General features: G+C 42.4%; 1 protein-coding gene across 1 annotated transcript in view; it reads left to right on the top strand.

The window, feature by feature from the left end:
• Positions 1-13,868, top strand: part of CERKL (ceramide kinase like) — a 160,097-nt gene that overhangs the window by 101,733 nt on the left and 44,496 nt on the right. The window contains exon 4 of the mRNA XM_044302594.1: positions 3,953-4,016. Coding sequence (XP_044158529.1) covers positions 3,953-4,016 — 64 coding nt within the window. The remainder of the gene's footprint in view (positions 1-3,952; positions 4,017-13,868) is intronic.

Raw genomic sequence — 13,868 nt, 5'->3', positions numbered from 1 at the left:
CAGATGACCACCGTAAAAAAAAAAAAAAAAAAACGGTGTAAAAAAAGCTATTTTTTGCCATCTTACGTCACAAAAAGTGTAATAGCAAGCTATCAAAAAGTCATATGCACCCCAAAATAGTGCCAATCAAACCGTCATCTCATCCCGCAAAAAATTAGACCCTACTCAAGATAATCGCCCAAAAACTGAAAAAACTATGGCTCTTAGACTATGGAGACACTAAACAATTTTTTGGTTTTAAAAAAAGTTATTGTATAAAACTTACATAAATAAAAAAAAATTGTATACATATTAGGTATCGCCGCGTCCGTGACAACCTGCTCTATAAAATTACCACATGATCTAACCTGTCAGATGAATGTTGTAAATAACAAAAAAAAAAACACGTGCCAAAAAAGCTATTTCTTGTTACCTTGCCGCACAAAAAGTGTAATATAGAGCAATAAAAAATCATATGTACCCTAAACTAGTACCAACAATACTGCCACCCTATTCCGTACTTTCTAAAATGGGGTCACCTTTTTGGAGTTTCTACTCTAGGGGTGCATCAGGGGGGCTTCAAATGGGACATGGTGTCAAAAAAACAGTCCAGCAAAATCTGGCTTCCAAAAACCATACGGCGCACCTTTCACTCTACGCCCCGCTGTGTGGCCGTACAGTAGTTTACGACCACATATGGGGTGTTTCTGTAAACTACCGAATCAGGGCCATAAATAATGAGTTTTGTTTGGCTGTTAACCCTTGCTTTGTAACTGGAAAAAAAAAATTAAAATGGAAAATCTGCCAAAAAAGTGAAATTTTGAAATTGTATCTCTATTTTCCATTAAATCTTGTGCAACACCTAAAGGGTTAACGAAGTTTGTAAAATCAGTTTTGAATACCTTGAGGGGTGTAGTTTCTTAGATGGGGTCACTTTTATGGAGTTTCTACTCTAGGGGTGCATCAGGGGGCTTCAAATGGGACATGGTGTCCAAAAAACTGTCCAGTAAAATCTGGCTTCCAAAAACCATACGGCGCACCTTTCACTCTACGCCCCGCTGTGTGGCCGTACAGTAGTTTACGGCCACATATGGGGTGTTTCTGTAAACGGCAGAGTCAGGGCAATAAAGATACAGTCTTGTTTGGCTGTTAACCCTTGCTTTGTTAGTGGAAAAAATGGGTTAAAATGGAAAATTAGGCAAAAAAATGAAATTCTCAAATTTCATTCCCATCTGCCAATAACTCTTGTGCAACACCTAAAGGGTTAACGAAGTTTGTAAAATCAGTTTTGAATACCTTGAGGGGTGTAGTTTCTTAGATGGGGTCACTTTTATGGAGTTTCTACTCTAGGGGTGCATCAGGGGGCTTCAAATGGGACATGGTGTCAAAAAAACTGTCCAGCAAAATCTGGCTTCCAAAAACCATACGGCGCACCTTTCACTCTACGCCCCGCTGTGTGGCCGTACAGTAGTTTTTTGGCCACATATGGGGTGTTTCTGTAAACGGCAGAGTCAGGGCAATAAAGATACAGTCTTGTTTGGCTGTTAACCCTTGCTTTGTTAGTGGAAAAAATGGGTTAAAATGGAAAATTAGGCAAAAAAATGAAATTCTCAAATTTCATCCCCATTTGCCAATAACTGTTGTGCAACACCTAAAGGGTTAACGGAGTTTGTAAAATCAGTTTTGAATACCTTGAGGGGTGTAGTTTATAGAATGGGGTCATTTTTGGGCGGTTTCTATTATGTAAGCCTCGCAAAGTGACTTCAGAGCTGTAGTGGTCCCTAAAAATTGGGTTTTTGTAAATTTCTGAAAAATTTCAAGATTTGCTTCTAAACTTCTAAGCCTTGTAACATCCCCAAAAAATAAAATATCATTCCCAAAATAATTCAAACATGAAGTAGACATATGGGGAATGTTAAGTCATCACAATTTTTGGGGGTATTACTATGTATTACAGAAGTAGAGAAACTGAAACTTTGAAATTTGCTAATTTTTCAAAATTTTTGGTAAATTAGGTATTTTATTATGCAAAAAAATTAATTTTTTTGACTTTATTTTACCAGTGTCATGAAGTACAATATGTGACGAAAAAACAATCTCAGAATGGCCTGGATAAGTCAAAGTGTTTTAAAGTTATCAGCACTTAAAGTGACACTGGTCAGATTTGCAAAAAATGGCCTGGTCCTTAAGGTGAAAATGAGCCTGGTCCTTAAGGGGTTAAAGGAGTTGTCCAGCTTCCATATGTTTTTGAACTAACTCCACGTCACACCTAGTTGTTCTTGTCAAGGGAAGCATACTTACCTGCACCCTGATGCTGGATTCTGGCTCTGTATGTCCACCAGTGTCTTCGCGGCATTTCATTCAAGTCATGTAAACTTCTGGCATGGATGGTGGTCACGTGCCCCCGATTTTATTATTACTATTATTACATTTCATGCACTAGTACATGTAGCTAAAAAGAATAACAGGAAGGGAGTCTATATGCTTTTTACCATCCACATGTCACCCCTGGTGGCCTCAATCCATGAGATCAGTACATGGCCTCACCACATATTAATAAATTATATAGCTAAGACTACTACATGCTTAATACAAATATGGAACTCATGTTATTAATGTAAAGAGGTCCTGTCTCCTCCCCTGACATGTCTATTATAGTAAATAAGTGTATTCCCATTCTGTAATACCAATTCTGGATAATATTTTCCTATAACTCTTTGTTGTGCTGTTCCTTGGTTAAGCCGTCAAGAAATTTGCTAATAAATTGACCACTGAGTGTAATCATTCCTCTTGTCAAATGGACGTGTCCCTACACAGTCTGACACTGTCCACTCAGTGTTGACATTATCAATTTCTGGAAGGGCACACCCCTTTGACAAGGGAAATGGTAACGCCCAGGCCCAGTTTTGCTAATATGTCTAACAAAAAAAGTGGTTTAGTGAGCGTATCTAGGGTTTCTACACTTTTACCGACATGCTTTACATGGGTGGGGCTTAGCAGGAAGGGGTGGGGCTTCACAGGGAAGGGGGCAGACCTAAGATGCTCAATTTTGTGCCAATTCTGGGATAAAAATGTCTCAAAGTAAGCCAGCCAATAGTTGGTATAAAGTCAGAAAAAAGTGTCCACCCTGCCTGAGCCCCTGTGATAGATATGGTGCAGGTAAAGACGGCCCGTCTTAGCTTATGCCTTCTACAGGATTAGTAAATCTGGGCCCAAGATGTCAGTTTATTCAGAAATTTGTAAGGGGAATAATAATTTATATTCTAAAATAGAAAAGGTTCAGATTTCAGAGTCTAAGAGTTGCTTTTTATGGGGTTGTCTAATGTACAAAACCCATTTTGTTGATAAATTTTTAAGAGGAGCAACAGAAGAAGACCACATTGTATAATTATAGGGACAGATGCTCCAGTACTTATGGAGTACTAAACCAATCTTGTCAGGAAGGCTTGCAAATTTTTTCAATGTGACTTGCAGATGTTGGAATCATTTGACGTATTTTTTTATTTTTTTTTAAAGGGAACTGTCATTTTCAATAACAGTCCGATCTGTGGGCAGCATGTTATAGAGCAGGAAGAGCTGAGCAGAGTGATGTATAGACTTGTGGATAATGATTCAGTAAAACCTGTAATCTAACCCTCTGGTCATTCTGGGCCTAATAGTGGTTAACAGCTATTACTATTACTGCCCTTCTAGTAGGAAATCTGTCAATCACTGAGTAGTGATGACTCCTAAGTACAGAGTGGTCAGTAATTTCAATTAATACATTTAAAGTATATTGAAGCTTTTACCACAAAACTGTATATCGGTGTGCTCTATAACAAGCTGCCTGCAGATCAGACGCCATGTTCAACATGACAGGTTCCCTTTAGGATGTTGACATTTTACAAAACCATGAATCGCATTCACAGTTATGACATGTGTTAGAGCGGTGTACAAATACATCTCAATATTGTCTTATTTTCTCTCTTTATAGAAAGTAATTATAAAGGACATGCCCTTGCGTTACTTACAGAATGTGAACTCCAGGAGTATGACGGGTATGTATGTTACTTATGTACTAAATAAATTGTAGTAGATATAGCGACTGTAGAGTGTAAGAAAGCGAGTTAAAAAGTATAAAATTGTAACCCATTGTACTATGTTGAGAGCACTGAACATTGTATATATATATATGTCTGTTATGTTTTAAAAATTCTATAAAATTTGAATTGTTAAAAAAAAAAAAAGGAAAAAATTACAGCAGAGTTGCCAAAACAGAATTACTATAGTTAGGCTAGTTTGACACTAGGGCTAAAATGTTCCAGCAGAGAACAGCCTGCCACAGTTCTCGGAATGCCTGTCCGATAGGATAGGTCATCAATGGCAGATCAGTAGGGTTCCGACTCCCACCACTCCCGCCGATCAGATGTTTAAAGAGGTAGTGGTGAGTTTTCTCTCTTGTAGAGGTGGCACAGTCTCAATTGGTCTTTATTAAAAATATAGAATCCTGTATGTAGCTGAGATGCTGTAGTAGCAGCCTGTGGATTTTCTCACTTTTTCGTAATTTGGGGAGCAGACAGGCTCCTTATCTCTGCTCTCTGACATTATAAACACTCATTAAAGCTCAATCCTTATCTTACTGATAAGAATGTGCCTTAAATAAGTGTTTATGACCTCTTAGTAATTTACAGATATGGGTTATTAGGCACAAAGTGAAACGGAAATTAGGATGCAGACAGCTTGAAAAACTGTTAACCCTTTGTGACAGAACGGCTCAATATTTTATAATAAAGACCAACTGAAAAAATGATTTTTTAGCCCCAAATTGGTAAAATGCAATGATTAAAAAAATTGTCCCTAAAGGTGTGCATAGTCGTTAAGATCTTTACATACTGAGGAGATGGGTCTGATTTCAGTGGGTGCTCCGAAAGCTACAGTAAATAGAATAGTTCTATTATGCTGTTCTCCTGCAGATCGCCTTCTTTTCTAGGAACATCCAGTCTTAAAAAGTTTAAGGCCTCTTTCACACGGGCGTCATATTTTTTGCCCGGATAAGAGCCGGGTGCGTTGCGGGAAAATGCGCAATTTTCCCGCGCGAGTGCAAAACACTCGCGTGAGAAAAATCGCGCATGTTTGGTACCCAAACCCGAACTTCTTCACAGAAGTTCGGGCTTGGGATTGATGTTCTGAAGATTGTATTATTTTCCCTTATAACATGGTTATAAGGGAAAATAATAGCATTCTGACTACAGAATACATAGTATAATAGTGCTGGAAGGGTTAAAAAAATAAAAAAGTTAACTCACCTTATCCTCTTGTTCGCGTAGTTCGTTCCCGGTCTGCTAGCTGTGTGCTTGGGCTGAATGACCTGTGGTGACGTCAGATCACATGCTCCAATCACATGGTCCATCACCATGGTGATGGAGCATGTGATCTGACGTCATCAAAGGTCCTTTAGCCCAAGCACACAGCTAGCAGACCGGGAACGAACTACGCGAACAAGAGGATAAGGTGAGTTAACTTTTTTATTTTTTTTAACCCTTCCAGCACTATTATACTATGTATTCTGTAGTCAGAATGCTATTATTCTCCCTTATAACCATGTTATAAGGGAAAATAATACAGTGAATAGACTGTCACCTAGAACCCATGCATGAAAATCGCACCGCATCCGCACTTGCTTGCGGATGCTTGCGATTTTCACGCAACCCCATTCACTTCTATGGGGCCTGCGTTGCGTGGATTATCGCACCGCAACGCACAAAGGGGAGCATGCTGCGATTTTCACGCAACGCATAAGTGATGCGTGAAAATCACCGCTCATGTGAACAGCCCCATAGAAATGAATGGGTCAGGATTCAGTGCGGGTGCAATGCGTTCAACTCACGCATCGCACCCGCGCGGAATACTCGCTCGTGTGAAAGGGGCCTAAGGCTTTAAATTGAGTTGTTCTGTTTTGTGCAAAAACTGTACCATATTAAAAGCCCCTTAGGAACCCAGCCCTTCCTTGCTGTAGGAGTCATTGCACTATAGTGGCCGGAAGCAGGGTGTCAGTACATCAAACCTTTAAGATTTCTTTTGTAGGATTATAAAATATGATAGTTTTGGGAGTGTAAGAGTTTTTTTTTGTTTTTTTTATGGGGTTGTCTATTGTACAAAACCCATTTTCATATTTTTTTTTGTTTAGATAAATACCTTTCCTTGCGGGGTACACCCGCTGATGCTGCCACCCTGCCTGTTTTTATTCAAATATCGCTCCTACGCCCCGCTGTGCCCCCTGCAGTTTTCCCACTCAGTATGTTAATACTGAGCATCGGTACAGGAAGGAGGAGACGCCAGGGTTTCTCAATGGCGTCTCATTTTTCAAAGTAGCGAGCGGTGAGGTGCCGAAGTAGACGGCCTGTCACCTTTATTGTAATCTATGCCAGGAAACTGTCATAGATTATAGCAAAGCTCTACACCAGCTACCTTGCTGGTCTAAATCTCCACTTTGGTGCATGGACCTGATCAGGTGCGCAACAAGTATTAAGAGACAGGTGCCTCTTAGTAAAGGTGGTGGGGGAGAGATTAAAGGGGTTGTCTTACACTTAGTAATGTATTTGCTGGCCTCATTTATTGTACCATCACTTTATACACTGCTCGTGTCCAGTGGTTAGGACCACCGATACAGCGATACATACGAGGTGGCCAGGACAGGATATGCTAAGCTTGCATGCCTATGTACTCTCCCGGCCACCAGAGAGTCTAGCCCTTTTTCCTATAGTCTGCAAGCACGACCACCACTGCTGGATTGCAGGGTGGTCTGTAACCATGGAAACGAGACGCGTATAATGTGATGGGAAAATTAATCCGCCCAGTAAAGGAGGCAACATGGACAATCACAATACATTAGTAAGTGCCTTGTGTTAACTTTCTCTACATAATAAATGCTATTTGCTGAAGTAAGACAGCCCCTTTAAGATCCGCGTGTAAAATTCCAGTCTTGATAAATGTTCCCCACGTGCTTATGTATATATATATATATGATTTTGGTAGAGTGGTAGTAGATATCAAAATATTCAATACCATAGGCTGCTGGAGACAAGTAAAACTATTGTAAATGCAGACTTTTTCATACTGTGTGTGGCTATAGTTTTCTACTATAACTTTTGTTGCATGCTTTGTGTTTCATATAACACTAAATCGGTCAGACGTAGACAATATGCTACCAGGTGGACTGACAGAAGTGTCCGTGTTGTGTCGTGTTCCACCCCGTCATCCATGTAATGTCGTTGTGAAACTCGCTGTTAATATAATGAAAGCCAGAAAGCAATCCTATAATAACATCTGAGCATCCCAAAAGAAGGAAAAACTGTTAACGCACAAATTTCTGAGCATATGTTTACAAGTCATTTTTCCGTAATTACGTTCCTTATTAGACAGAATGTGTATCATTGTTTTCTTTTATGCAGAATTGGCAAATGTGGTTTGTCCTCTCAGCTAAAATAGTGGCCTTTCCATGATTTTGTATTTACATATTGCTGAGTCTGTTTGCAGGACTTGACAGTCTATGAACAAACAGGCAAAAATATAATAATTAGGTGGAAACTTGCATAAAGAACAAAAGTATCTGCAGAAATTACATTTTGTGCATAATTTAGTTATTTGTTGGTGCTTACTTGCAATGAATATATAGTACTTGTGTTTATTAAAGGGGTTGTCTGGTGGGATTAGATTTTTTGTATAAGGAGTGTAATGGGTTAAAAAAAAACAGCATTAGCCACCTCACCGATCCCTTGCTGCTGCTGTTTTGATGTTTTCCTGGTCCCAGCTAAACATGCAGGAAAGGTCTGGAGATGCTTGCTCAACCAATCAGTGGCTAGGCAGGTCACCTCTGCAGCCAATCATTGGCTGATCTCCAGGCAAGGGATCCAGTAAGAATTGGGGGACTGATGAGCTAAGTAATGTTTTTTTTTTTTTTGTTAACCCATTATGCCCCTTAAAGGGGTTGTCCGGGTTCAGAGCTGAACCCGGACATACCCTTATTTTCACCCCGGCAGCCCCCCTGAGCCTAGCATCGGAGCATCTCATGCTCCGATGCGCTCCAGTGCCCTGCGCTAGATCGCGCAGGGCACGGGCTCTTGTGTTTTCAATAACACACTGCCGGGCGGTAACTTCCGCCCAGCGGTGTGTTCGGTGACGTCACCGGCTCTGAGGGGCGGGCTTTAGCTCTGCCCTAGCCGTTTTACTGGCTAGGGCAGAGCCAAATCCCGCCCATCAGTGCCGGTGACGTCATCGGGGTTCCTGTAAGCCCCATAGAGAGCCCGGTACGTCACCGGAACTCAGAATAATGCCTTTGCCCTGTGCAATTTAGCGCAGGGCAAAGGAGAGCATCGGAGCATGAACTGCTCCGATGCTCATGTCAGGGGAGCTGCCTGGGTGAAAATGGAGGGCTGTCCAGGTTCAGCTCTGAACCTGGACAACCCCTTTAAGGGAAATGTGTGACCAAAAATGTTATCTGCCCGTTAAAATTTGATAGCATGATTATGGGGGCGGCCATCCTGCCTGAGCTGTTCTTAAAGGGAGTCTTTCACGCCGATTCACTGTATTAACCTAACAACAGACTTATGTCCACGGCATCCCCCCTATTAAAACTGTGCTTACCGTATGTTGCTTGCCATCATCGTTCTGCCAAAAAAACACTTTTAATCCATATGCAAATTAGGCTGTGAAGGTGCCCAGGCCCCTGGGTCATTTTCATACGAATCCACTCCCCCTCCACCGCGTCTGCCCGCCCTTGGTCTCTGCTCTAACCTCCCTCCTCCCGTCCGTAATCCTGCGCATGCGCCGATGACCGCGAAATCGGCACGTGCGCATTGAATGGCCACAGTCTGGCCGGGGCATCACAGTTTACCTTGCGCATGCGCCGGCCCCGGCCTAACTTACGTTGTTGCCGTGATCACACCTTCACAGCCTAATTTGCATATGGATTAAAAGTGTTTTTTGGCAGAACGATGATAGCAAGCAACATACGGTAAGCACAGTTTTAATAGGGGGGATGCCGTGGACATAAGTCTGTTGTTGGGTTAATACGGTGAATCGGCGTGAAAGACTCCCTTTAACAGCACTTAGAAAGCATTAAGAAGATTGCTTTAAAGCAGTCCCATGGGCCATATACACAATGGACAGGAGGGGACCTTATTGACTTCTACAGGAGAGTTTTCTAGACATGCTAGAGCATAGATGACCTGTGCAGAGGTCATTGTACAAGAAAAGGTTAGATAAGCTTTCACAATCACGTATTGTGAATGGTGGATCCTGTCTTATCTACAGTGACTTGCAAAAGTATTGTCATGCTCTGCTCAGCTCATGTGCGGAGGTCTGCTAGGTTAGCAGCACGTGTGTAGCCTTTTGTTTTTGTTTTGGAGTTGAGCTGTATCCGCCTCCCTTCAGGTGCACTGCGTGGGGTCGTTGATATGAGTTTAAATTACGCCCACTCCCAGTGTCCTGTGCGGGTTATAGCTTCTGTCTTGTTAAGAGGAAGGAAGGAGGGAAGGGTTGCTGTTCCTGCTCAGTACAAGATAAGTTGGTTTTGTTTTCTTGTGATTGTCTTTCTAGGCTGTTGGAGAGACGCCTGCCCCCTCCATGTCCTGAGGGAGCAGGCTGCCTCTTTCCCCCTTTAACCATCTTAGGGATTTTAGGGAATCGGCAGCCTAGGCACTAGGACACGTTCATTCCCACCTTTAGGGTCTGAATGTGGGCATAGAAGTCTAGGGAGAGCTAGTAGGGATTTGTCAGGAGGTGACCTTTATCCCCAGCTTCTTGCCTAGACATTTGTTTTGTTGTATTCTGTGTATCTTGTATCCTGTCCAGCGTGACAAGTATTCACCCCCCCTTGACTTTTTTCGTATTTTGGTGCCGCACAACCTGGAATTAACATGGATTGTTTGAGGATTTGCATCATCTTTAAATTTGCAGAACATGCCCACAACTTTGAAGATGTTTTTATTTTTTTTATTGTGAAGCAAACAACAAATAGGACTAAATAACAGAAAAAGTCAATGTGCATAACTATTCACCCCCTATAGTCAATACTTTGTAGAGACACCTTTTGCGGCAATCACAGCTCCAAGTCGCTTTGGATAAGTCTCTATGAGCTTACCATATCTTACCTGGGATTTTTGCCCATTTTTCCTTTCAAAACTGCTCCATCTCCTTCAGGTTGGATGGTTTGCGCTTGTGAACAGCAATCTTTAAAGGGGTTCTGCACTTTGTTTTAACTGATGATCTAGTTGTGGCATCAGTGGGCCTGCGGTAAACATTGAGAAGGCCGTGGCGCTGCTAGAGCGCCGCTGCCTTCTCAAACAGCAGATCGGCGGGGGTCCCGGATGTCGGACCCCTGCCGATCAGAAGCTGATGATCTATCCAGAGGATCTGTGGTCAGAACCCCTTTAAGTCTGACCACAAATTTTCTATTGGATTGAGATCTGGGCTTTGACTAGGCCATTCCAACACATTTACATTTTTCCCCTTAAACCACTCAAGTGTTGCTTTATCAGTGTGTTTGGGGTCATTGTCCTGCTGGAAGGTGAACCTCCGTCCTAGCCTCAAATCACGCACAGAATGGTAGAGGTTTTGCTCAAGAACATCCCTGTATTTAGCACCATCCATCTTTCCTTCCACTCTGACCAGTTACCCAGTCTCCCCAGAATGATGCTGCCACCACCATGTCTCACTTTGGGGATGGTGTTCTTTGGGCGATGTGATGTGCTGGGTTTGCGCCAGACATAGCTTTTTCTTTGATGGCCGAAAAGTTAAATTTTTGTCTCATCAGACCACAGCACCTTCCTCCATACATTTTGGGAGTCTCCCACATGCCTTTTCACAAATTCACAACGTGCCTTTTTGTTTTTAGCTGAAAGTAATGGCTTTCTTCTGGCCACTCTGCCATAAAGTCCAACTCTATGGAGCTACGGCTTATTCTCGTCCTATGTACAGATACTCCAGTCTCTGCTGTGGAACTCTGCAGCTCCTCCAGGGTTACCATAGGTCTCTGTGCTGCCTCTCTGATTAATGCCCTCCTTGCCTGGTCCGGGAGTTTTGGTGGGCGGCCGTCTCTTGGCAGGTGTTGATGTTGTGCCATGTTCTTTCTATTTGGTTATGATAGATTTGATGGTGCTCCTGGAGATCATCAAAGATTTGGATATTTTTATATAAACTAACCCTGACTTGTACTTCTCAACAACATTGTCCCTTACTTGTTTGGATTGTTCCTTGGTCTTCATGGCAGTGTTTGGTTAGTGATGCCTCTTGCTTAGGTTTTGCAGCCTCTGGGGCCTTTCAAAAAAGGTGTGTATATGTAATGACAGATCATGTGATACTTAGATTGCACACAGGTGGGCATCATTTCACTATGTGACTTATGAAGGTAAGTGGATGCACCATGGCTTTTTATGAGCTTCCTAACAAAGGGGGTGAATACATACGCACATGCCAATTTTATGTTTTATATTTCTAAATAATAGTTTTATTTATATATTTTTCTCATTTCACTTCACCAACTTAGACTATTGTGTTCTGATCCATCACATAAAATTCAGGTTAACAAAACATTGAACTTAACGCTGTAATGTAACAAAATACAAAAAAAGTGTGGGGGGGGGGGTGAATACTTTTGCAAGGCACTGTATACACAGAGGTGATATCATTACAGGCAGGATTAGAATGACAGATAAGCAGGTAACTGCAGCAAAGTGATCTGTACAGACCAAGAAGTGGTGCCTAGGCTTTTAGTTGCCAGTGTGAAGGCTGCAGGATTTTATGGTTTTTGAGTAAAAATAGAGATATTGACATGGAAAAAATATCACCCAAATGTAAAAAAAATATATGTTAAACATAAAAATGTGATTTAAACAATAGGTCATTTTCTGATAACACATTCCCTTTAAAAAATCTTGCTGAACAACCGGTTTAAGGGTCCATTCACACATCCGTATGTGTTTTGCGGATCCGCAAAACACGGACACCGGCGATGTGCGTTCCGCCTTTTGCAGACCGCACATCGCCGGCACTATAATAGAAAATGCCTAATCTTGTCCGCAATTGCGGACAAGAATAGGACATGTTCTATTTTTTGGGGGGAACTGAATTGCGGACCTGGAAGTGCGGATCCGCAATTCCGGATCCGGACAGCACATAGTTTGGCCCCATAGAAATAAATGGGTCCGCCATTCCGTTCCGCAAAAAGCGGAACAGAATTGCGGACCTGTGAATGGAGCCTAACAGAAGAAGATTGAAAGAAATGCTCCAGCACCGCAGTGGATGATATGAAAGTCCCGGTCTTTATTGACACCATATAAAATCCAGGTGAGTACAGCAAATCAAAGACAAACACTGGTGGTCCCCGGTACCCCGGATCTACGCGTTTCGAACTGTTGAGTTCTTAGTCATGGAGCCTAACAGTCTAGAATAGTCTGTTGAAATACAATGCAACCTGTCCAAAAGACCACCTTCTTTGGAAAGGCCAGCCCTTTATCCAGACCAGATTTCCAGGGACAGATCTTCTGTTCCACCACATAGTATACATACTACCTAGCCTATCCTATCAACCCCCCTCAAAGACCACGTTCCAGTGCAATTTATGGGTGGTTATCTTAAAGGGAACCTGTCACCTAACTGGGAATCGCGGCCACACTGCAGGCTGTCACTCTTAGGCAAGAGGGGCCGGTTAGGGGGCATGGTTACCTTGACTTGAAGCAAGGAGGCCGCTGCCCCTGTGACTTCAAGCTGGCCGGCACTATAGCGCTGATGGAGAATAAAACTGTGTTTTTTGAACTTACGCAGCATCGGACAACAGGAAGAACTATATGATAATTAACAGGCTGCGGGCTACTACGAGGTACTGCTGGCGGGTGTAGATGCATTTTTGAGGTGACAGGTTCCCTTTAAGGAATCTGTATATCCCCCAGAAAAAGAGCTACTGACCTTTTTTACTTTTTGTAAAAACTATTCAGGAAAATAAATCTGCAGGAGACAGCAACTCATTACAATATCCCAAAGGGGTTGTCGCTTAGCTTTCCAGAGACCCTAAATGAGATGTATAATACATATGCATAATTGCAGCTAATTTAGACAATGGTATTGTACCTCTCTAACTGATAAATAGACTTGCATTCAAAAATTAAAAGGGTTGTCCTCATTTAGGTGCCTTTTCTCTTTACTAGTGATGATCGAGCATGCTCGGCCGAACACCTGTTCGGCTTGAGCATCTCGATGCTCGGCATATGGCGGTATTCGGCCAAATACCACATGTGCTCGAGCGCAATGCTCGAGTCTTCGCCCCGCACTTTTCTTGAATGCTACGTAGCCAATAAATGTGCAAGTAACTCATGCCCTCACTGTAATGCCGTAGCCATGTTGGTTACTCGCATTACAGTGATTGGCTGGCCAGAATGTGTCATCGGGTGCTATATAGCACCCAATGACAAGTGTTCGGCTCAGTCTTAGTCAGGGAGAGCTGTGCTGAGGAAGGGACAGATAGTGTAGGGAGTGAAATAGGAATTATTTTATTAGAAAAACTTTTCAGAGACCCAAAAGTCCTTTTAAGGACTATGTTGTGTGGCAGCAGCAATATATATTTTTAGCGCAACCTGTGCTAAATTGCTAAAGCTTTACAGACCCCAAATTCCTTCTAAGGACTATTGTGTGTGGCAGCAATATCTATTTTTAGTGCATCCTGCGCTAAATAGCGTGCAATGGTTAGGCCGCTGCAGACAGCGACATTAGCTGCGCCACATCTTTAGTGTAAAGTGTGCGCCCCCCAAAATATCTGACATCCAGTGTACTTTTTCAATAGACGGTGACTGCTGTAGACAGTGACATCAGCTGCACCACATCTCCAGTGTAAAGTGTGTACATCCAAAATATATCTG

Source organism: Bufo gargarizans, chromosome 8, assembly GCF_014858855.1.
Source record: "Bufo gargarizans isolate SCDJY-AF-19 chromosome 8, ASM1485885v1, whole genome shotgun sequence".
NCBI lineage: Eukaryota > Metazoa > Chordata > Amphibia > Anura > Bufonidae > Bufo > Bufo gargarizans.
Note: the sequence above shows the minus strand (reverse complement) of the source record. Positions and strands in the feature narration are given on the sequence as shown.